General features: G+C 41.6%; 2 protein-coding genes across 3 annotated transcripts; both read right to left on the bottom strand.

Annotated features, from left to right (window-relative positions):
* Positions 1–210: 210 nt before the first annotated feature.
* Positions 211–8,317, bottom strand: farsa (phenylalanyl-tRNA synthetase subunit alpha). Its single transcript, XM_026165855.1, has 13 exons — positions 8,113–8,317; positions 7,870–8,007; positions 7,456–7,554; positions 7,249–7,367; positions 3,978–4,070; positions 3,349–3,477; positions 3,157–3,272; positions 2,985–3,069; positions 2,799–2,898; positions 2,178–2,346; positions 1,938–2,015; positions 1,381–1,495; positions 211–758 (listed from the first exon to the last, which is right to left on the bottom strand). Exons 1-13 carry the CDS (start codon positions 8,257–8,259, stop codon positions 653–655), a joined length of 1,494 nt encoding a protein of 497 aa, XP_026021640.1. The 5' UTR covers positions 8,260–8,317; the 3' UTR covers positions 211–652.
* Positions 8,318–10,110: 1,793 nt separating this feature from the next.
* On the bottom strand, positions 10,111–24,416 carry LOC113021279 (interleukin enhancer-binding factor 3 homolog). Of its 2 annotated transcripts, XM_026165853.1 has the most exons (18): positions 24,329–24,416; positions 22,971–23,067; positions 22,056–22,276; positions 21,778–21,952; positions 20,269–20,416; positions 18,750–18,841; positions 17,495–17,590; positions 17,127–17,238; positions 16,913–17,010; positions 16,233–16,344; positions 15,986–16,099; positions 15,401–15,606; positions 15,086–15,265; positions 14,722–15,003; positions 13,181–13,313; positions 13,031–13,078; positions 11,087–11,482; positions 10,111–10,979 (listed from the first exon to the last, which is right to left on the bottom strand). In XM_026165853.1, exons 2-18 carry the CDS (start codon positions 22,971–22,973, stop codon positions 10,849–10,851), a joined length of 2,547 nt encoding a protein of 848 aa, XP_026021638.1. In that variant the 5' UTR covers positions 22,974–23,067; positions 24,329–24,416; the 3' UTR covers positions 10,111–10,848. The 2 variants fall into 2 exon arrangements, with proteins under 2 accessions (XP_026021638.1, XP_026021639.1); XM_026165854.1 differs by lacking the exons at positions 10,111–10,979; positions 11,087–11,482 and adding an exon at positions 12,420–12,488.
* Positions 24,417–24,836: the final 420 nt, after the last annotated feature.

The following is a 24,836-nucleotide window of genomic DNA, read 5'->3' as shown; positions in this document are numbered from 1 at the left end:
TTTGGGATACGACATGATCTGTTTTATTTTAATATCTTTTTAACTTTGTTTCTCTGGTAAAGACGCAGACGTCACTCAGTCGTCCTGCTGCTGATCGGCATCTCACTGAGCTGCATGCTTTTAGAAATGTGTGGGAGGATTACCTTTACAGTGTATGTTTCTCATACATGCATACAAGTAAAAACATGCTCATTTGAAGAATTACAAGCCAGACTACACTGATACCTGGAAAAAGCTTTTATTTTGACTTCCAAAAGTTGCAGTTTTATTTTTCCTGTACAAGATGATTGAATATAGTAGATCAGGGTCAAGGTGGTAAAAAAGGCAGTTTGTAACAAATTCAAGACTCATCCTCATTCACCCAGCTGCAGTGTGGAGTTCATAAAAAAAAAAAAAAAAAGATGCTCTTTTGTGTTAAAGCCCTTTGAAATCAGATCTGTCTGAAGGCTGTGGTGAAAAAAAGCCCCGTCCCTTTTAGCGCTACAGTCGCTTTCAGGCCAACTGCTTTTACTGGCCGAGCTTTGATAAAGGGGACAGCGGTGGTGCCGGGCTTTGAGGAGAGACGTGGGTATGAGGTGTTACACAGTAAAGATAAAAAGGAAAGGGTCCATCCAAATGAATAATAACATTAATAACAACAGCTGGGCGGTACTCAGGAGTCCAGGCGGCATATAGGGCTGTCGTAGACCATCTGTAGGTTCACCTTGTGTCCCACCAGCTCTCTGATGTTGTTGATGCCGTATTTAATCATGGTGGGCCTGCGAGACAGAGGAGAAGCCCGCGTGAGCGGTTGTTCTGTTGGGAGACGCGACTATGTTGTGTCTAACAGACGAGAGCGAAAACAACAGAGGTCGGAGTAGTAAAGGATTACTCGCCCTGGATTACGGAACATTACCCAGCTCACTCACTCCACGGTTATTAGCTGCGACAGTTGGTCGTAGTTAAGACTCAATTAGCGCTCGATTCAAACAGCAAGCTGAATACAGTGTGCGACGGCGCGACCAGCGAGCGACTCATTTGGGACGACTTCACTTTAGAAAAGCGGGAGTGAGCAAAGAGAAAGGCAGAGACTCACAGTCTGACCTCAAATAATTTCACAGGATAATAGAAATGAAACTCACGTACAAGCAGGAGTAATCCTCCACAGGAAACAAACCTACATTTCTTCAATGTGGGTCAGTTCAGCGCGTACACAAGAAGTGATTATGAGTACACACAGACTTAATCACACACCTTTAATCCCTACATTGAACATCTACTATAGTTTGGGAGATACGTACTGACGTCCTTCCCTTTTAGACTCATGCTGTGTCTAGCGTGGCTGACCTCTCAGTTTTCCTTGTAGCTAATTAACTCGTATTGCTTTTCATGCACACTCACCTTTCCAGAGACAGGCCCCAGGCAATTACAGACACATCCTCAGGGAGGCCCATGGGAAGCAGCATCTCTGGTCTGAACACTCCTGAGTTTCCCACTTCCACCCACTTTTTTAATCCTGTACACGTGGAAAGAAATGACAAAAAACAGGGATGTCAAACTCATTTTTACTGTGTACAGCCCACCAACAAGGACAATTTCAACACTACATCTCAGTCTAGTGTAAAGAAGATCAACTAGATGATTATTGATTGCGATGTGTCACATGAATGACCATTGGGGAGGTCTCTATCATTGGTGAAAGCTATAAAACTTACAGTTAAAAGTCTAAAATTGATGTCCTCCTTCACATTTTCCAAAGCCTCCCAGTGGGCCAGATTGGAGTCTTTGACAGGCCAATTCTGGTCCCTGGGTCTTATGTTTGACACCCCTAATATACACCATCAGAAATGTCTATAAAAGAGACTACTAGGACGTTCTTTTGGCTTTCTTAAAGCTCAGGTTTCTGTTGTGTGTAAGTTAGACTAATAGCGCTCAATAAAAACAGAGTTGCACTGTACCTTCATGGTAGCTGAACACTTCCATGCTGGGCTCTGTGTAGGGGTTGTAGGCAGGCTTGAAGCGTAGTTTGGTAATTCCTAAAAAAAAGGCGTTTGGTAAAAGAATAGGATATTGTAACTGTCTGTTTATTTATTTTTTTTTAAAGTGAGTATTAAGAGGCTTTCTACAAACAACTATCAGCACATTTGTCCCTTCCAAACTTTGGTCTTTCAAGTCCAGTGTCCTCTATCAGTCCTCACCTAGTTTGGTGAAGAACTGATGCAGAACACCCATGAGGTCTCCCAGAGTCAGTCCATAGTCGGCTACTACGCCCTCTATCTGGTGGAACTCTGCTAGATGGGTGGCATCGAGGGTCTCGTTCCTAAACACGCGATCGATGGAGAAATACTTGACGGGGGTGAACTTCTCCTGGTTATCAGTGTGAGGAGAAAAGGAAGGGGAGAAGAGTTTTAGAGTTATTGACTGGACACATACGACGTCAAAACAATGTGAACCCACACCTTAAACCATCTGCTGCTGCTGCTCTTCTATGGAGGGAATTACTCACATTCAGACACAGGAGCATTAGTGAGGTCAGGCGTAAGGCCTGGATCTCAGTCAAGTTTCCAGTTCACTGTCCAAAAAGTCAGTGGGTGCTTAAAGGGCAGGTCTTAAGACATGGTAATGACAAACGCTGTGCTCTTGTTGTCTAAAACATACTCTATGTTTTACTTCAGAAAACAAACATTATGTTGAAATTACATTTACTGACGGGGGAATTACACTCTTAGTCGTGAGCTGTATTATGAAGTGTTACCAAGAAATCAAATCACCAGACAGCTCTGATTTATATGGTCAGTGCAGCGTCCCTACAGTCTCACCTGCTGTGCCAGTTTATACAGCATGCGTGCGCTGACTGCTGTAGTGTGAGTGCGGAGGATGTTCTTCTGAGCCTCCTCTATCTTCCAGTCATACTTGTACCTACAAGAGAGATGATAAAATGCAATGAGATGCAGTGACAGCAACGACACTGTTACTTGTTAAGTGAGCTTGTGATCACGCCTCACCCCTGTGAACCGTAGCCTCCCTCAGAGTGGACCTTCTTCACCCTCTCCAGGTAGTCCTGTGGGAACTCGTGGGCGTGCGCTGGGTCTGAAAAACAGCGAGTGAAGGGTGATCAGAAATCATTCTCGATTGAACTCGCAGCTCATTTCCACCACTCGGTGACCTCGGGCTCACCGGACAGGAAGAAGGTGTCGTGCTGGTCTCTGGCTGGGTGCTGCTGGGGCTGGAAGAGGGAGTCAAAGTTCCAGAAAGAGCTTTCTATGAAGTTGTTGGTCGGCATCTCGGTGAAACTACAAGAAACAGATGGTTAACTGGGTGTTTTATTATGCGCATGTGTGCGTTTCTCCCAGTTTCACAGCTGCTCACCCCATCTCCAAGAAGATCTGCCGGAACTGCGTTCGCACCTTCATCAGCGGGTGTAGGTGACCGCAGTCTGGGGCAACACCCATGGCCTCAAAGTTGTAGGGCTTAAATTTCTTCTCTTTCCAGTTGCCACTGGAACACACCACATGCAGGGAAGTAACACAAAAACATTTCTCTCAAATCATTTCGCCATTTTTAATCTGTGGCTGAGATGATTGAGGCGGGCGAATCTACAGTGCACATAATCAGCACGGAGCAGCACGCAGAATACCAATTTGAATTTTGGGCAATGCAACATCTGGATACTGCTTTTAGCCAAATCCTCTATGATATGATTTCATGCAAAAAAACAAAAGTGTGCAAGCGCTCTTTTCATTCTGTCGCTTTCAGCATGAAAGCTAAAGCATCTGTCCTGCCCTGCCTTTAGGACTGAGTCCACATCTTTGGACTTGTCCCCTTTTATGGGCAGATTTTTTCTCTGTCCTCACTCAGGACCCTGCAGGCTGACACTGACTGCCAGAGGAGGGTGGGCCTGGGTTGGAATTGAACCCAGGCCTCTGCAGTGAGGACTCTGTGCGCACGCTTTACCTGATGAGCTACTGAAACTCTGAGGAGAGTGCATCTCTACATACCTGGCAATCATCTCAGGGGTGAGCTCCGTCTCCTGTTTGGTGATGGTGGTGCTGAAGGAGTTGCCCTTAGTGATCCAGTAAGACTTCACAGTCCTGAACACAAATTAGAATGACCTCAGTACGCAGAAAGGTACTGCTGTTGACAATCTAAAGACCGTAAAAACATGCAGTTATTTTTATTTTGATTCATACTTTCATAGCAGAAAAATCATTTCAAAATAAAGGATTTTAGGTACTTCTTGCATGAATTTATTGATTAGAATAAAATAAAGCAGAACATTCTTAATAGCAAGAAAGAAAGTACACCTCTGCACAGGGCTGTGCGATATGACCAAAATCTCCTATTCCAATATAAGAATTCTATCGTCCCGATAACGATATAAATCACAAAAATGTAACATTTTCTGTAAATTCTGTGAATCTCGGGCAGCTCGTCTTGCGGGAAGTGTTTCCAGCTGCGCGTCGTGTAGCTGGAGTCGAGTGTTTTAACCGATGCATGAAACTATACATTTTTAGACATAAGTTGTAACGGCCGCCGTTTTCTTTGTGAGTATTTATTACACGGCGTGCTGCGGGGAAAAGCCTGTTCTAACGTTTGAGTCTAAGGTTTATTTTTTAGCACCTGGCGGCTCTTTTTTTAATTCTCATCCGTAAATAATCTGCTCTTTCACCTGATTCAGTTTATTTTGAAAAGCCTCAACAGGATCTTCAGCTTTATTGTGAAAGGTTTATGTGGAACATAAAAAAGCAGACAAGCGATGCTGTTAACGTCGTTGTTGCTAACCACAACGCATAAAAACAGGCGCTTGTCCGTCCATAGTGTGGTTATATAAAATATAAGAGAAAGAGAGAACTTTAAGAAATTAATATAGCCACTACAGTGACCATCAAAACGATGAAAAAATATTGCCGTAAACAGTTTATTTTGCGACACCACGAAACAAACGATAGCGTAAAATGAAACGATAGACGTTTTTATATCATCATCCGATATATATGGTTCTATCGAACAGCCCTACCTCTGCATGGATTTGAACTTGTGACCTCACACTTTCAAGCCCATTTCTTTTCCTACTGAGCTAGTGTGGCATAGTGATAAATCCATTATGTACCACACAGATTAGTTGTGATGGCGTTCAGAAAAACAAACATGTGTTTAGCTCCTTTCTTGCAATAATGATCCAGATTCATCACTTTTTAAACAGACTTCCATTCTACATGGAGACAACACAAACATCCGCCCATCTGTGGACCAGCTTTGGCCCAGGAGATGACGTCAGAGGTCTGCTTTGAATAACCAGTCAGAGGAGGAAAGACTGTCAGAGGTGACCAACAGCTATATAGCCACATATATGTTCTCACAGAAACATCATGTCTACCCACGACATGATCACTTCCCTAAACGACAGAAACTCTGATGTGAAGCTAATTAGCAGAGATCCTGTGAGGTTAATTCAAGAACCTCTGTGACAAACCTGCCACGCTGCCACATCACAATGTGATGGTTAAATCTGTCTCACATTGGGAGGATTATTTAAACATCAAACGTAAACATGAATAGAAGCAAAACATTTTTGTGCTGGGGGGGGAGTGCTGACAGGATAGCAGGAGCTCTAGTTCTACACTTAGGTAAACATGGGAAAACCAACTAGGTAGATCCAACAAATCATTATTACTTTTTCTAGTACTCCTCACAGCGGTTTCCTCACATCCATTATTCTTAAGCAGGGGCTCTGCTGCTGCTCAGAGAGGATGCAACATTTATGGACAAGAGTGTCATTTCAATCATCAGTTTAAATGAAGTTAAGCTGGTTGTTAAACTTAATTTGTGCTGCTTTTAGGCACCTGTGGGCTTATTGGAGTGGTGCTGATGCAGGCAGGCAAGCGGTTTATTTGTATAGCACTTTAAAAAACACACCAGGCAGACCAAAGTGCTGAACGACACCGATCAAAACAACTAGCAAAATTAAAAATACAATAAAATTAATAAGAAAGGTGTCAGTTTCCTACACAGTTAAAAGCCAGAGAATAAAAATACGTTTTCAATCTGGATTTAAAGACCTGCACTGATGACGCTTGTCTAATATGGAGGGGAAGGTTATTCCAAAGCATCGGAGCCACAGTTGAGAATGCAAATGTAAACTGTTAAGACACAAGAATCATTTCAGACCTGTATAAAAGATTTATTGAGCTTTTAGGGGAGCAGATCATATGCAGCTGTATTAATAAAAGGATAAAAGGCTTTACCTAAAAATATCATTATATAATATTATATTATCTGAACTGAAGCCATATTCCACACACACACACACACACACACACACACACACACACACACACACACACACACACACGGTTACTTTGCATCCTGGACCCGAGTGCGCTTTAGTACATCTTTATTTGTTCCACTTATTTTACTCCATCACTCTTCTCCATTCAAATGTAAACATCACCCCTCCCACCATCACGCCCACTCTAATACACACACACAAAGCAAGTGTGGTTGTTTTTAGCGCACAGTGACACGCCATCCGCTTCCATGCCTTACGGATTCATCGGTTATTTAACACAGTGATGAATTTTCCACTCGGGCTGAATGCAGCTGAATCACACCGGGGATCACCTCTTCCATCACATTTAATCAAATGAACCAGACTTACAGGGTCAAACATGCTGAGGCAGAGGAGTGTCAGTACAACCTTAATCTGATTAAGTAAAGCTCATTTTAAAGCTTTTACTCTGGAAATTGTAAGACTTTTTTCCACTTCCACTTTCCATGACTGGAAACAGCAGCAGCAAATATTTTTGGGACCATTTAAAAACATTTATATCATGTGTTTGCCCGTCCCGCCCGCCTGTATGTAAGAATAATTTCTAACTCTACGAAACGAATCAGCTAACATGATTCAGACCACAAAGTGACATAAAATCTGATGGTTTAACACTCCTAGCTACCATTGCAGAGATTTGGCTGAAACCCCATGAGCAGCAGACTTCATGTGTGTGTGAAATGTGAAGTGAAAATATTGCCTGTTGCAATACTGAATGAAATTCAACACACTTAACTATGTTTTTGAAGACCTCTAGAGATGCCTGTCTACTTTGTGCATGTTCATCTCTTATTACTGCTGAGCTTGATGAAAACTTGAATCCAGTAATACCAGGCAAGCTGGAATGAGCAGGGAAACCCCTGAGTATCAATTAATCGTCTCCTGCCACCTACTGGCAGAAAAAGGTACACATTCACCACTAACTAAACAAGAGGACTTACACTTCAGAGAGCAGTTTTCTCTTCTTCAGCTCATTCTTTTCTTTTTCTTCCAGCTGAGTACTGTGGCCTTTCTGCACCAGAAGCAGTTTCTCCCTGACCTGGTCGTCTATGCTCTCCACCTGGGGATCAAAAACACACACCTTAATGAGAAAACTGACCTCAATCAGAAAAGGCGACAACAAAAGGCAGGTATGATGGAACACCTACAGTCCTGAATATCCTGGGGCCACCCTCGTGGGCCTTGTCCACTCTTATCCACTTGCTGGACATGGCCTTGCTGAAGCCGATCTTCCCAAATGGCAGTTTCTACACAGAAATGATGGCAGAGTTTAAGAAAGTTTAACTGAAACATCAAAAAAGGCTGAAAATACATGAGAGATGCAGACATTGGGAAATTCAATACAGATGTTTGACAAACATAAAATACATACACGTAAAACCTGAGCATAAACAGTCGAGTGGATGTTGTATTCGTAATATTGTGGACTTTCAGGGATATTTAAGAATCAAAACCTTGCTTCTCTTAAGTGTGTAGCAAGTTACCTCCGTCAGGTACCTAATGCATTAGATTCTTTGTTATTCTGATAATAATTAATTAATTAATTAATTTCAAACACTAACCATGAGCTCGCTCTGAGCCAGGCCCTCCTGGGGGATACAGCTAAAGACCCGGGATTCATGGCTGCCCTGCTCGGCGATCTCGGTGCCCTCCTCGGTCAGCTCCCAGTGCTTGGAGGAGCGCAACTCGGCTGAGATTACCTGTACAACAGGTAACAAACACGGCTGTCAGCTCAACCTATTGCATCAGTCACCGTGCATTTGACTGTGACAGCCTAACTTCCGCTGCTTCTTCGTGAAACTTACGTCACCGAGAGCCTGGAGACTCTTCACGGCCCCGACGATGACCTGATGATCCACCCCGAGGCTGGTCGCCACGGCCAGGCTGTCCACGCCGTCGTCCACCTTCTCAACCCGCTGTAAAAGCGTCTCCAACACACCGGTGTCCGCCATGCTGTAGCTCTACGAAGCCCGAAAGAGACCGGACGTGACGTCACTTTCTCGGAGGCCGAACAAGCCTCATTGTACTGTATATTGTTACTCTTATTTGCCCTGTATGTCTACTGTAAAAACTGAACTGGAATGACTGACTGTTCGCTTTATAATTTCAAATAAAGTTCAGAAAAAAAGGAGTAGCTAGGGCGACATAAAATGGGTTACCGTAAATATTGTATTTCTGTGCAATTTAGTTTTTGAATTTGAAACAAACAGAGAAATTGTTTCAGAATCAAATTTCTAATCTTTTAATAAAACAAAATAAATACTTACTTTAGCTTTTTATGGACACCAAATATAAAGGTTTTTGACTGATAATAATAATAATAATAATAATAATAATAATAATAATAATAATAATAATAATAATAATAATGGATTGCATTTATAAAGCGCTTTACAATCCCACTATTCATTCACTCTCACATTCACACACTGGTGGAGGCAAGCTACAGTTGTAGCCACAGCTGCCCTGAGGCAGACTGACAGAAGCGAGGCTGCCATATCGCGCCATCGGCCCCTCTGGCCATCACCAGTAGGCGGTAGGTGAAGTGTCTTACCCAAGGACTCTTGTCACATACTGCTACTACTATCCATTGTTGAAAAAATGTGTTCATGACAGTGCAGATTTCTGGCATTTTGTGTAAATTTAAGCATGTAACAATTTAATTAGACAATAAGACAATTTAGTTAGACTTGTGTTTGTAACTGAACCACCTCATGTTGTGTAGCTGTCTGGATTTTATACTTATTGGGCTACATACTTATTTATTATACAGACTATACAGTACATAAAATCAAATATCCCATGTTTTATGTAACTGAAATGTTTAATTGTGTGGGCTAAAAAATAAGACAGTTGTAGACTATATTTATATGAAACATGTATACATTTACTGCATTTGATGTATTTTAACCATATATAATACATTGTATACAATGTAACACCAGCATTTGTGTAAAGAAAAAAAAAGGCTGTGATTTTGCCACCCCATTTGATTTCCATACAAACCTAAGAAAATTTCTCTAGATCCGCCCCTGCATAGCTAAACATTGTTTATCAGGCATTATCAATAGATGAAATTGGACCTATTATGCTACCTACAAGCTCCATAAAAGCTAGTTTTATTTTAGACTCTACTAGAAAAACTTTGCTTGATGTACACCTCAAAGTAATCCTTACTTATCTTACACTGGGTCTTTGTGTAGCACCAAGTTCAAAAAGAGCGACTTAAGCTTCTTTTTTCCTTTGTAGCCACCGTCCTAAAGCAGACTAAAATTGCGTTGTCATGGCAATCCAAGTATGGGCGGATATTATGGTGTACAAGGTGGTCTAACATCCCTTTTTCTGCGAAAAACGCTTTGGCCTCAGCACATCCCTTTATATAACTATATAATTGTAAATAGCTACTGGTTTAATCATAGGCAGATGTTTATGCATATAAATATGTTTTAAAAGACTGACTCCCCACGTTTCTCAAAGTGGTTTGGTCCACTGCCGACCAAAGGATGAGTGAGAAAGCGTCATTTCTATAACATAGTTACAGTCGGACTATATTTTATTGGTTACTAACCTTTAACAAACTTTTCCGCTTCAGTGATGCCACTACATTACAGGACATTTATAACCCTAGGGGCATCTATGAACATTTAAAAAGAATAAAATAAAATCATAACTTATTTTACCCAGTTTCCAAATGCTTATAGCTGTAATTTTGGTAGCGTTTCCAGATTTCCTTTGAGCCTGCTTAATATTACCTGTGAAATACCCCACTTTATATGATTATAACTGTTAGCCGATAACTTTAGTCAAAACTGTAATGAAGGCTTTTATTCAAAATAAAAGTCTTTTATTGATACAAACATAGTTTGTTGTACATTAACTCAAACAAGTCCCACCCAATCCAAAAGCTACATTGAGCAGAAATGTGACTTTAAACACCAGAACGTAAAGTGTACTTTCCAGTAATCTCCAAAACCATTTATTAAAATAACTACATCACAGTAGGTAAATTACAAAATAAGCCAAAATTACAAGCACTGGAGAAAAGTTGTTCTTGGGTCCACTGAATTGTTACAAAAACAAAAGGAAAACAAAACACACAACCCTGTAGTTTAACACCACAAGATTGTACTAAATTTCATGTGGAAATAAATGCTGTTGCCACATAACTGTTAAAGGAAACAAAGTCAGAACAAGCAAGTGAATTGTAGCATCGGCTTTCATATTTAGTGATGAGAATGGGGACTGGTAGTATCGATTTAAAAAAAAAATTATATATATATAATTTTAAAAAAGACTAAGCACTGACCAGACCACTGAAACAGACCAGTAAATTCAGCCACAACTCTGCTTTGACACATCAAAGTCCAGATATCTCGTTTTGTGCCCACATGTGCTACATACAAACCAAAAGCACATACGAAGCAAACATAGAAAAGGCAGAGAGCACAGGCAAGCCGTCAATCACTTTCTTTGGAGAAGGCTTGAGACACTGATGCGGGGTGCTTGGTGCTGGAGATTCACAGATGGAGGGACGCAGTTGTCTATCTGTACTGGTAGTTCATGCTGCTGTCGCCTCTGCCGTAGCCCACCGAGTTGTGGTACTGAGAACCAAAGCCCTGGTTGCTACCTCCTCCACCTCCCTGTGAGTTGTAACCGGACTGGTTGTTGAAACCTGCACCAAAACGATGACAATTAGTGATGAAAATGTGTATAAATAAAATTTTTCTTAGAATCCTTAAAATCCCAACACTTTACCAGCGTAACTGTAATCTTGATTACCTCCAGCTCCTCCTGTCACTTGGCTCGGGTATGCAGTGCTGTACGAGTATCCACCTGCTCCCCCCTGGTTCTGGTTGAAACTCTTCTTTCCCTGCCCGTAGCCCTGGCCATACTGGTTATAGGAGCCCTGCCCTGAGCCGCTGCCAGACTGGTAGCCCCCTGCAGGCCCACTATTTGTCCCTGGGGGACCTGGAAAAGATGCTTTCCCTCCTTTGTGCATAGGAGGTTTCTTTTTCAGGGGCTTGCAGGCAGAAGCGGCAGTGTAGGCTCCATCGTTCTGGTAGTATGAACCATAGGATCCCTGTGCTGGGCCCAGTGCTGTGTTAGCTGGAGGGCCAACCGATGAGCTGCCTGATGCCCCAGGTCCTCCGTTTGTACCTCCGTTATTGTAGTAATCTGTGAAACAAGGGCATTGCATGGTCATAAAAACAAACATAGCATGGCAGCGGCTGCACCTACTACATGTTTCTTAATGGCAATACATTGTCACGCACAATCAAAACAAAGCCTGCAGTAGCACAGTGATGAATGAAGTCACATTTATTTAAAAAAAAAAACAAAACATAAAAAAAACAAAACATAAAAACAGCTAGAACAAGTCTTTTCACCAACACGCATCAGATCTTCCAATTCATCCACTGTCTTCCAACAGCTACAGTTCAGAACTTAATACAGATGGAAAACTGAAACCTGCAGACATCCCCAAAATAAGAACATCAGGCATTCAGTGCAGTAATGACTTAAACAAGTGTTGCTGATGTGATACAGAAACAGCAGATTCTTTTGTTGTTTTCCAATAGACCACATGACCACTTTTTAAAAGCAAACAGGAAAAAACATGGGAGTGAGTAAAAAGCATTAAGAGTGAACTAAAAAGCAATCCACGTGGAAATGTTCTCAGCATTTGCATCCAAGAAAACGTTAAGATAAAGAGAGAGACCAGGCCATCCTTGTGGTCTTGACAACAATCCAAAAGACAGTCTAGTCCAGCTGCCAGCTAGTCACACTCCAGAAACAAGCCCCGTCCCCCAGTATGACGGGTGAAGATACTCTGCAACAAATCGGCCCTGCAGCTTGCAGAGATCCAGGAGTTTGGTTACATCCACGGCAACTTGAGAGAACACAAGGTGTTATGGCTACATGCATGCAAGTGGCACGTCATCTCCCCGAGGTGCCATGGTTACGACAAGAAGAACTGGCAAGACGGGGCAGAGGGTAGTTGTCACTTTGTTCCAAGGGTTGAGGACTTGGTGGTGAAGAGGAGTTCGTGATGCTTCGGGAAAACTACTGAGTATTTTGTCCGTTTTTATCCTCGCTACAGCACAGTTTTGGATTTTCTAAGACTGGGGGAACATCTATGTCGCAAACTCGTGGTAGCCATAGCAGTCTGAGACAAAGTCACCTAAAGAGTGAGACAGGGCAGAGAAGGGGAAAAAAAAAATGATCAAAATTAGATTTAAATTTTAGTTTGAATTTTTTTCCCTGCCTTAAAATTGTGGCAGGTGAAATACTCATTGGTCAGATTTTGTTCAAACTGAATTTGATTTGGTCTTTTTTCTTTTTTAGATTTCTCTGCTCCTGTCACGCTCTTGTAGGTCAGTCCTCAGAACAGGCTGCCAGAACGAAGAAAGGGGTACTCATAAGAGGCGACTTGTCAAAACCAGATTCAATCCTGTGGCTTAAAGCAGAGAAATGTAAAATCACTGAACTGGGAACAACCCAGCATATGGTCTTGCTGGCTGGGGGGAAAAAAAAAAAAAAAACAACTTTTTTTTTTTTTTTTTTACATAATAGACTACATTTCCCAGAGTTCTAGCCAGACGCAGGAGGACAACATCAATGCTAACAAAAATATATAATTCTGAAGCTCACGGGGTAAATCAGATTCTCAAAGATTACATTCTTACCCACAACAAGATTAGAAAGGAAGAAATGGACACTCACTGTATCCGGAGTTGGCGTTGTTCCCATAACCATATGTTCCAAAGCCACCTAGGAGGAGCACATAAGTTTTATTTTCAAGAGATTTAACACTGTGTCAAGCACACTGACCAAGTCTACCAGCAGTACCAGTATACCAGGATCTGTTTTTACCTCCTTGGCCATAGCCGCCTCCATTATTGAAACCTCTGCCTCTTCCACGACCTCGCCCTCCTCTCCCTCTGCCCCTGGGGGCGCCGACATCTCCAGGTCCAGGGGCTCCCATCATGCCAAACCCTGGCGTGTGCTAAAGAGAAAATGAACATCACTTAAAAGGAGTTCAGCATAACTTTCTGCATACCTGCGTTTCAGTAACAATGACAAAAGTACATGTTACATAACTATATTTTACAGCTAGTCTACTTCCCCCATATGAGTAAGAACACTAGCAAATTTTAGTTATTCATCTTAGTGTTGTTTCCGTACCTTATTTGCTGATATCTTAACTCTTTACGTCATAAAGGCAACATTTGATGACCTCCCCTGTACCTTTAATGGTGAGTTTCAACACCTCAGTTAATACCAATAAAGACATTGAAAACAAACTACTGTAATAGTCATCAAACAAAGGGTAGCTGCACAGGCAGAGACCACCTTCGCTAACTTCTGTTGCAAACCCAGTCATTTTGTTCTATAAGCAGGCCTAAAATATGACAGGAAGCACTCCGCGCAGAAAAGAGCTTCAATGGTTACTCATGGTAGCCTTTCAAGGGTAAAGAGTTCAAATCAATACCATTATACTTTTGTATTAATAGCGTTAGCAAACAAAACAGTTAACCAGTTAGCTGTAACCTAGCCATAGTTAATGCCATTAGCAGATTAAGTAGTTACTTACCAGATCAGCTCAACAGTCTGGGTAAAGTGGCTAACAGCATCCACTCAAGATAGTATTTTGCTACATAACATGGATGAACTGCAGATTATCTTATCAGGAGAGCCAGCGTTTGCCACCATTAAACAGAAGATTTCCATTTATTGCAAGCCCTACAATGGACTATAATTTTCTCTTGACAACCAAATCCAAGATAGCAGTGGGAGTGGAAGAGAGCATTGAAGAAAGATGCTCATTAAAGTTTTTCCCCCTTTGGTTTTTTGGCAGATACTTCTGTTGTGCATCCTTCAGATAGAATTCACTTGTCAGCCTGTTAAGAGGCAACTGTCTCATGTTTTTAAGATGTGACACAATCCTTTCTAACATCAGTAATTAACTCAAATAGATGAACAGAGCACGTTTAATTTTAACTTTTTTTTTTTATTTGAGCAGTAATGTGGCCATTATACTTGCTGCATTGCCTGTGTCATGAGCTTATTTTGACGTCATATGACGTCTTCTTTTGGCACTTCGGCTGGTCATGCAGCTCTTAAGTTGGCGTGTTGTGTGTCCAATCGTTACGGCTTTTACTGCCATTTTAATATGATGTTCCAATACAGAACGCCCCCCCCCCCCAAACACAAGACCCTACAACTTTACTTCACTGCAAAACACAAGATGTAAACTTGTTGGATGTTACTCTTTCATCACTGTCATGGTACATTACCACTGAGCTGTACAGGAACTGATGTACACAAAATACAACATGAACCACAGTTACTTTAACTACAAACATGCTTTAAGCAAAAATCTTGGGCCTGGACTTTTGAAATGGGATGCTTACCATGGGTGGTCCCTTTTTCTTTTTAGCAGCTTCGGGTGCTGAGCCTTCAGGGAAGAGCCGTTCCAGTGCAGCCAGAGCTGCATAAGCCTTAGCCACCTTTTTATTGGATCCTGTGCCCTGGAACTTCTGCCCATCGATCTCCACCTCCATGACAAAACGTTTGTCGTGGCTGCCGCCGGTCTCTGATATGAGCTCATACTTGAGGCCTCGACGCTTCTCATTCAGCTCCATCACTGGGTTCTTGCCGTGTTTAGTGAGGATTGGTCCCTGCTGGCGAGCAGTCTGATAAGAAAGAGTTGGTGGGTAAAATGACACATTGAGCAGTACAGGAAACAACCCAAAAGCTGGTTGCTGACACACATACCTCTGCAGCTTCAGTGCTTTCTGCATTAGCTGCTCCTGCGGCAGCAGTGATAGTTTCGACAGGTGGCACTACTGGCTTCTGTTGTTCCACAGTGTTTGCTACTACTGCCTCGTCTGCTTTTACTGCCGGCTCAGGAGACTTTAGTTCTACTCCAGTGGGCAGGCCCATGTCCTGTAAAACCTAAAAGGTGCCCACAGAAGATTCATTGTAGGTTAAAAAGACAAGAATAAAGTCTAACTATACCTACAAAAAGACACTGAGGCAACAATGAAATCTAATATGCATTTCAGACAGTCTTGCAAATGTTTTGCCTACCTTTACAGCTACGTGCAGCTTGGCAGTGCGTTTTGATGGGCCTGAAGCCTCAAATGTCTTGCCATCTACCTCTACAGCCATTGTAAAGACAGGAACATGAACTGGGCCAGTCTGGGAGATCAGCTTATACTGTAGTCCTGGCTTTAACTGATTGAGCCTCATTAGGGCATTCATGGCTTGGGGAGGCTCAGCCTTCTCCTCTGCAGCTGGTGATAAAGTCAGAAAAACAGCATTATGATAACAATAATAACATACAGTAAAATCCAAATGTTTTACTTTAATCATCAGACTAGTGAAATTTCTTTGACCAGAAAGTAGTAATGTAGTTATAATTTTTTAAACCAAACATCTTTAACCTATTGAAAGTGAACAAACATCAAAATTGTTAATTCAATTCAAAAAGAAAGGAACATATTTGAGTAACATTATCAATGGCAGCACACTTCATGATTTCTGATACAGCTGAACTTCACATCTGATCACCCAAGTGTGTCTCTTCCGCACCTACCTGGGCACAGATTGTTCTGCCATGCCCAGATAAGCGCACACACGCACGCACGCACCTTGAGCTAAAAGAGCACTTACATTTCTTCTGCAGCTTTTTCTTCTTTTTATTGGGACTCTTGTCATCAGTACCCTCTTCTTCCTCGATAGGCCTCTTCATTGGTGGTGCATATGCTGTACTGGGTGGGATTTGCACTGAAACACAACAACCGAAGTTGTGCAATGAGATCATTCAAATTATACTAAATACATATTAAATATACACCATGCACAGACAAAACTTCCATGTCTAATGTGCTTTTGTAGACGACTTAAATCTCAGGTTTACCTGTGTAATCGATAGGAGTCTCAGGTCGAGGTTTCTTGGGCATCTTAGAAGGAAGTGGATCCATTCCAAGCACTTTGTGAAGCTGTCCAAAAGCTGACAGTCTTAAGGCATGCTGAGGACAACAAACACATGATGTTAACTATATACCCATTTATGAATATGCAGAACACAGACTGTATATGAAAGAAGGACACAGACACTGTGACATCACTCACTGGTTTATGAAGCCCTGTTGTTAGTGTCTGAGCCATTTCTTTTGTTTATTCGTTTATTTTAAGTCAGAAGTGACTCTATTTGGACAACAGGGTAAAGTGCTAAGTCACCAGCTATGGCTAGCAAAACTCATCAGCATGCTGCAACCATAAACTGCTTGACTGCATCATAGAAACCAGCTAATTCAAGTTAAGCAATAGAGTTTGAAAGTACTGGAGTTTTTTTTCCCCAATGACCCCAATTTTAAACCTAAATTTGAAATCAGTTAAAAATATAAAATAAACAAATCTCTCTCCATGCAGATCATGTTGGGCTGTTTTTTTGTACCAGGCTGTAAACATGATTTTTCTTCTTTTGCTGCATATTTGGGAATTTGAACACTGATGTTGATGGACATGAGCTTGCTTTTGTAGCCAGCCTCTTGGGGACTTTTTGAGGCACTGCTGCTGCCACACCCACACACTTACTTGTGCACTTGCTGTGATGTCTTCTCTTTGCTGCTGGTCCAAATGACCAATTGCATCTGTTGGCTCCTTCTCACATGGATCGGAAATTCCAGGCCCATCTTACAACATAAACAAACGACAGCATTGGCGTGTGCTTAGAAATAAGCGCACAAACTAAACAAGTACAATTACACTTGCACAATTAAAGTTTTGAGAAGAGATCTCAGGTGTATACCTGCCATGAGGATTCCTGAAGCCAGACATTCTAAAACCCTCCGCAGAGCCTCTCCTGCACCCATGGGCCGGTTCCCTGTGCCAATGGCTTTCTCACAGATCAGCTCCAATGGCTGCAAAGCATGAGAAATAGGATGCTATTTTTAAGCCCTTACACAAAGAGATTTCAGGTCACAGTATTAGAACGTGAGATAGTGGTGTCTTGAAAGCAATAACAAAGGAATTTTAAAGTTTCTTTTTTGACATTTTCATCAGCCTTAGGCAATATTTATTCAACATATCTGATAGTCTTAAAAAAGGCACAATCAGCGCATATCTGTCCATCTAAAATTTTTTTTTTTTTTTGTTATAAGGTTTTCTTTTACTCACCCAGCCCCGAAGGGGGGCCCATGTTGGGACGCGGGCGCATAAGTCCCTTAGGATCCGGATGACAATGACACAGGAGCGAAGCCCATTGGCTCTAGCCTGAGGAAACAAGAAGGGGTGGGGGGAGGGGCACAAACAGCCTTAGTTAAACAAAAAACAAAACAACAACAAAAAACAACAACAACAAAAACAACAACACAACAGAAAAGCAGACTGTACGCAACAAAAAGCAAGATAAATATTCAAATATGTGGAAAGATAAAAATGAAGCCACACAGACTACAGCATTTTAGCTTTGTCATTATGGTAAATGTCCAGAGAGATTAGGTGACAGAATGATGTTTGATCACTTTGGTGGAAAAGCCTATTATGTCTGCAAATCAATAGCCAGCATGACCGATGGTGTAGTTACTGCTTGTAGGAAAAAAAAGCATGCATATGAATGCGCGACTAAAGCCACCTCAAACTTTATGTCAACTTTAAAATGATTAACAAGTGTGTTATTTCAGAGGATATGCATACATGTGCTGTCATTAAAAGAGGCCATGACTAAGTTAGTGGCAAAGGAAGTTTAAATATGACTCGAGGTGCAATATTTCTGCTGCTTTTGTGGCACACAGTAACAGAAACAGCCAGAGAGCAGAAACAGCTGAGGCCACATACTCTACAATAACAAGCTGCAGAGATGGAGCACTGATCGTTATAGTGTCAAAGCCAGAAATGAAACAGGCGAAAATACTACAATGAGATATAATCAAACACAATTAACTACAAGGAACCCTTTCTCTACCAAAAGTGGAGCTTGCGACTTGCAGAAGTGTGAAAATAATGGCAAAGCACTCACAGCAACACTGACATTGGAGAAATATTGCACCTGGACAAACCATGGATTAGTTCTCCCCCCCCCCCTTTTTTTTTTTTTTTTACTGATTTGAGTTAGAAGCTGTTAAGCTAAATGTGAAAACAAAGAAAATCAGGGACCGAAAAGCAACAATTTCTCCGTTTATGAAATGATAAAGCAATAAAAATCTGTTATGTGAGTAAAACAACTCTACAACAGTGCAATGACAAAGGTTTCCTAAGAAACAAACATCCAGGTCATCAAGAATTACTACAGGAAGTACACTTCAAAAGAGTAAATTTAAAAAAAAGAAAGAAAAACAAAAAACACATGGAACGCCCAAATAAAAGACAAACAGCATAAAACCAAACTCAAAACTACTTCTGTTTTAGAGACAAATAAAGACAAGATCCAAACCTGGAACCACTTAGCGTGGCGGAGAGACGCCAAGGCAGTTAGGCATTTCTGCCTGTCCAGAACATCCGGGGGATCGTTGACTGAAAGCGTTTCTATTGGCAGGTGGAATAAGAAGACAAGGTACAGTTTGACCAAGGGGAGTTCTGTCAGCCGGCCAGGGGGAACACAGGCAGCCTTCCCAAACCACAGCCAGGAGGGGAAAGGGGAGGGGGACCCCTCCACTGGAGAACCACCAAACGCTCCCAACCTCCCAGTTAATATGGTTTGACATGACCCGGCACGTAACAATTACACTTAAATTCCACCGGAGTGACTGTAATGCAGAGTGCGTTGTAACTGGAATATGTAAAAAAATAAGATTACAAGAAATAAAAATAAATCCCTGACGTAGAAAGGCAACTTTATAAAGGGATTTATAGGTCGCATCAAATGGGAGGTTGTCTCTCCATAGCCGCTTCAACTCAAATGATGCTTTAGTTTCATTGCCTAAAACGGTCTAGTTTTCTTTTTCTGGCGCTAACAGGAGGTAGAGCCCCTCCCCTTCACCCCTAGATTGGGTACACTGCGCTTTGCCCCTTCCGAGACAGAGAGCGGCCAGTTGGTCAAAGGTCCAGCGTCCCTAAAAATTGACAAACTAGAAGGCTTGACAGAGAGAATCAGAATTGAAACCACAGGCAAAAATGATCAGATACACAAAAGGTGGGTATAAAAAAAAGTCCACACTGCAGCAAAACTGATGGCTTAAAAAGAAAAAAATTAAACAAAGTCCCAAACTGGGCCTCACTGTGAGCACGAAGCTACAGATAAAGTCAAGGTAGAGGTCTATTGTTGAAAACTCAAAAAACGCAAAATACAAATGTTTTGTTGTATAGCTACCAATAATCCAAATAACTACATGTTTACATTGCCATTAATTATTACTAGCTGACATGTGGGACCAACCCCTGGATTTTTGGGTGTGGTTGGACAGGCAATTTCAAGTGTCCCTTGTCATTATCTGCAACCCCGAGCCTTCCCTGCTCAACAACATCAGAGACTGTCAATAGCCCACTGCTGGGTGTCACTGCACGTTTTGCTACTCATTTTTGCTGCAATGCAAACTGTTCATCATCAATGATAAAACACATGCAAACAAAGTGGTCTCTCTTTTTGTATTTGGTTAAATTCTCAGTAAGCCTTCATTTCTTTGGTGACCTTGATCATTAAGGGGGAAGAGAAAGCCACGTCTTCAGAAGTCAGTAAACTACCTGCCCTATACTGTATATTGGGCCATCAAAAATGTCCAATTACATTACATGGAACTACAAGAGTGTCTAGAGAGCTATAAGCATAGCACACTTTCATTATGTGACTGCATTTCTTGTCCTCTAGCTCCATTGAAGGCCCAATAAACAATATCTGTCTAGGCTGGTTACCTGCCTGGCCTCCCTGCTGGAAACAGGGTGCCACTAAAAAGAGGGGAAAAAGAAGAAAAGAAAAAAAGAAAGAAAAACACTGAGGCTTTCAATCAGGAGCTTACCTCCAGCTGCAGCCCTCTCAATCTCTTCACGGACCAAAGGGGACGTCAGGTGAATTGTGAGGGTGAGAGGGGGCTCCTTGGTGTTCTTTATGACGATGCTAGCTTCACGGATCTGTTGGGTCACCACATACTTGTCTTCTGTGATCAACTGAAAGAAAGAAAACAAGACAATCAGTACAGTTTAAAAAAAAAAAAAAAGAAAAAAAAAGAAAAAGAAAAAAAGACTTGACACTGGTTTCTTTAACTTATCCAGTCATGAAGGAGGACACGTGTAGGGATACCAAAGACTATACAACTGTAGGATTTCCTTAACAACATAACACTACTCAGGGATCCAGAATGAAAACTTTGAGTCGCTTTTTCCTCTAAATTTGGGTTTATAAAAAGCCCTAATGTCTTGTTTCATTTTAAAGATATTGAGTTATTATAGAAATCTATGAAGCTAGCAAATATAGATTCTTGGTCCTAGATCATTTTGTTTTATTAAAACTGCTACCAGTAACTTTCCCCAACAGTTTACATACCAGTACAGATGTAATCTCAAGGCTTATATCAATGGATATGTTCTCATCCAACCAAATTCTCACTGGTGAGGCAATCGCAGATTTCACTTTCATAAGAACAAAGGCAACGACTAGCTTTTCCATAATACCCATTACTATCATTGTTCCCACAAATGTGTCCGTCTGCAGACACTTTTGGGTCAGAGGAGTTTTCACCCAAGCGAGATGCTTCTGATTAGCTTATTTAATGCTTACATTTACCGAAATTTTAATTAAAGAGTACCCCCAAGTGTGAAGGGCTAACCCGAAAATACAAGCTTTCCGGGCCTAACACAATGTTAATCAATACGTTTAAAATACGAATACTGGCAGGCGGACGATTTCAGCCAAATAACATTTTCATTGGTTTACTGCAGCCTTGAATTCATTTTAGCTTTACATTTCCTCTTCCCAGCTCACAGAAACAGGAGCTGCTTTTTGGGTCGGAGTCACTGCTTGTGTGCATGCTGCCAGTGGGAAGTTTTGTTTGTCCTTACTGCACAGGATGACACGGACACCCAGAACATCAGTCATGTCAAAATTGAAAATAATTTTCCCAACTCAGTTTAATTTCAGTTAGCTTTCAGCTTCTGCTTGTTTCAGTTTAGTTTTTATTGTTCTAAAATGGGCCGTTTTAGTTTTTCCAATTACTATAATGACAAATATGTTTGATAAGGCTAAGACTTTACAGGCATTACAATACAAGTAGCATCACAGCCACGTAGGCACCCCAAATCTCTATCAAGACATGACCCAAAGCTTCAGATTGATAATGCACCACAAAGACTAAAACTAATATAGTTTATAAACGTTTGCTCACTTAATTTGCCTTTTTCTAAATCTACTTTTTATTTTTATTTGTGTTAAATCGCATCTAGTTTTAGTTTAGTTTCAAGTTATCTGAAATAGCAATGTTATAGTTAAATAAAACTTTTCCAAATATAGAGTGAATCATCACACTTCTCACCTTGAGCTGTGTAACAAGGTTCTCAGACACCTTCTTCAGCAGACTGATGGTAGGCTTGTCCTTACAAAGGAGCACCAGCTCTAGGTCCAGGTCCCCCTTCAGTAACAGGCCTTTAGCAACCAGTCCCACCCTCATGACGCCACGCAGAGAGCGGGTGGCCTGATCCTTATGCTCACTTTGAAAAGACACCGGATGCACAGTGGAGAAGAATAAAATGAAACAAAGTCAGCTTTGGTTTTAAAAAGGTACTTGTTTACTCAAAGTCTCCAACATCTCACCTTTCTTTATCAGTCTCTGTGCCTGAGTCAGACTTTGTCGTCCCCTTTTCCTGTTTATCCAGCCAGTCAGAGACGGCCTTGAGTGCTCTCTCTGTGTGAGACACCATGTTTTGTACACTTTCCAGCTCTTCCTGTGTCGGGTAGATGGCAGAGTGTTTTGCCATAACATGGCGGTCGTCATTCATGAAGACACGCATGGCGCGGTGGCGCATTGGTGGTGGCTAGTGGTGAAAAGAAACAACAGCGTGAATTTAAGGGAACATATCTGTCACATGGCTAGACGAGATTAGTTTCAATCAAAGCATTCCCATCGTAACACTACCCAGACTTCAATGCATGACAAGAATGTGCATGAGATTTATTACCTTGCATTCCACAAATAAAAGTCTAACTTTTACTCTTGAAAATACATCAATACCTCATCTTGAATTACCCTGGGACAATTAACCAGATTAACACATTTATGCAGCAGCTCCTCAAACTTCAGTCGAGGTTCTAATCAGACCAGTTATTCAACTAACTTTACTAATCCAGTTTTATGAAATAGCTCCTGCTCAACCTGGAAAAACCATTTATCAAGATTAAACGGGCCACCAAACTAAGACCGCCTTCCTCTGACCTTGTTTGATGAATTGAAATACTGAACACAGAGGTCAAGCTTCTAAAACTAATCATTACACAAGCAGAGGGTATGCACAGGCAACCAAAGCCAAATTATGGGAGAGTGATGGCAGTGATGTGAAAGCAGCCAGCATGTGTTCCCAAAGCCCCGGGCATCATGGAACAGCAACATGCTGGCTGCATCAGATGGGTCACAATCATTTGTCCTGTTAACACTGGTATTTAATATAAATGCCTGGATATCCTCTGCCCTATAAACAACGCGCAGTAAGACTTGAATAATGAAAATTTTACCATTGCTGTTGTGGAGACCGTGACGGCTGCTTTATCCAGTGACCCACAGTATTAAAACGGCCGTCTTGGCAGCAGATGACTTTGCTGCTGTCTGAGTCTGCAGGACGGAAATAAAATAAAAAATAAAAAAATCAGGGCAAAATTAAAACCCAACATTTTTTTATATTTCAAGTTTGTCGCTGTTCGACACTCAGTGGCTCAGAGGTGAAAATGTTTTTACACTTCACTGGCATCTCTGGCCCCCAGCTGCAGCAACATAGTTGGTACACATTTACAAGCCTCAGGCACTAAACAGGCCCAGCCTCTCCTGCTCCACAGTAATAAATAAACTCGTGTCTACAAACCACAATATTTCAGAATAAAGGGCAATCATGTATGTATGTATGTATGTATGTATGTATATATATTATCCAAAATAAAAACCAGGCTGGTGTAAACAGATTAATGTGAGTGGAGGGTAACAGCAGAACCTTCATGGATGACTGAGTGTTCATCAGTGTTGTCTGACGTGATGAGTGTAGCTGCTACTGTGTTACTACAGCAAAACGCTAAGATCTGGATCAAATAGTGGCGTGAAGTGGGCGGGCAGGACTTCTCATTCAATAATAGCGACACACCCACAGGTCTCACATACTGTAGCATTCCCATCGTGGGTCTACCTTTCTGTACCTGGATACAAAGCTGACATAACGTAAAAGAGCAGAAATCTTAAACACGGCTCGTACTGCCCCGTTTTCTACGCTCCAACCTGTCAACGACTTACCGAAACATGGCACAAAGCCAAAATGAGCTCATGTCGCACTCCCCACGAGCCACTAAAGCTTCACACTGAAACGTAACCTTTACGTCAAGAAACAACCAGTCCCCGAACCCTCGCAGCTCCAACTCGTGGATTTAAAAACAGACGCCATTTTAATTCGGCGCAGAGTCTGGCTGTTGACGGCAGCTAGCTCGCATCCCCGACAAAAACCGACCGACTGCGGTTTAAAGCTGCGCAGACATGCTCCACAAATCGGGAAACACAGCCATGTGTGTTACCATTATTCCCGCCAATTGCAAAACTCGATAATATGATGCACATTAACTGAGAATTTTGAATTTAAGTTCTTGTCTGCTGCTTATCAGACACCAAAATGGTAGAGGAGACAAAACGAGACCCCATTGAAACCTCAGCTACAGTTAGCACTAGCATGCTAGCTTTGCCGAACAATGGCAAAAAAAGCTCAACGTCTGAAGTCTACGAGCCCAAGACAGAATATACAGTCGAGCATCTGAACTACTCTTGGTATGCAGCTTCCTTAGTATGTTCATTCCTAAATACTTAAAGTTATTATTTCGGATCTTTTCTTGTTACTTACCGTTGTGTCGTTAACACAGCGCTTCACGCTAGCTCCCGGTCTCGGCAGCAGGAGCACAAATGGAAACGCCCACGATCTGGGAAGAGAATGGTGCTTATTGGACTAAATTTCCACGTGACTTGAATATTTACAAATAGAAAAGCGGAACACCGTCTTTGGGGCGTGGCTAATAATCAAGGCATTGAATTCTAAACACTTGGCTGATTGATTCAGCAATGTTTGGGACTAATGTTATTGTCACGACAGTTATCTTACATAACAAATATTCGTAGTCATTTCCACCGCTTGTGTGTTACTGTGAGAGATATCCATAAAGTTTCCCCCACAAGAATAATGACAGTTATTTAAGGATTTGGTCTAAAAAGTAGTGGAAAAGGCTATTTTAAAAAGAAAAAGTAGCTTTGGTATCTTGTATGAAAAAAGGGGTTGCAGAAATTATAAAGAAAATATCACAGAATACTTTTCTTGATCCAGGTATAGTATTACAGTCTGGAATAGTCTTTTCAAA

Source organism: Astatotilapia calliptera, chromosome 4 (genome assembly GCF_900246225.1).
Source record: "Astatotilapia calliptera chromosome 4, fAstCal1.2, whole genome shotgun sequence".
In the NCBI taxonomy this organism is placed as follows: Eukaryota; Metazoa; Chordata; class Actinopteri; order Cichliformes; family Cichlidae; genus Astatotilapia; species Astatotilapia calliptera.
This window is presented reverse-complemented; position numbering and strand designations above follow the sequence as displayed.

Coding starts and splice junctions, on each gene's coding strand:
- farsa (XM_026165855.1), bottom strand. CDS start 8,259: ATGGCGGACACCGGTGTGTTGGAGACGCTTTTACAGCGGGTTGAGAAG. Junction 7,555..7,869: donor TGGCTCAGAGCGAGCTCATG/GTTAGTGTTTGA, acceptor ATTTCTGTGTAG/AAACTGCCATTTGGGAAGAT. Junction 1,496..1,937: donor AGTGTTCAGCTACCATGAAG/GTACAGTGCAAC, acceptor CCACGTGTACAG/GATTAAAAAAGTGGGTGGAA.
- LOC113021279 (XM_026165853.1), bottom strand. Junction 16,100..16,232: donor GACTCCTATCGATTACACAG/GTAAACCTGAGA, acceptor GTTGTGTTTCAG/TGCAAATCCCACCCAGTACA. Junction 15,004..15,085: donor AAAGCACTGAAGCTGCAGAG/GTATGTGTGTCA, acceptor CTTTCTTATCAG/ACTGCTCGCCAGCAGGGACC.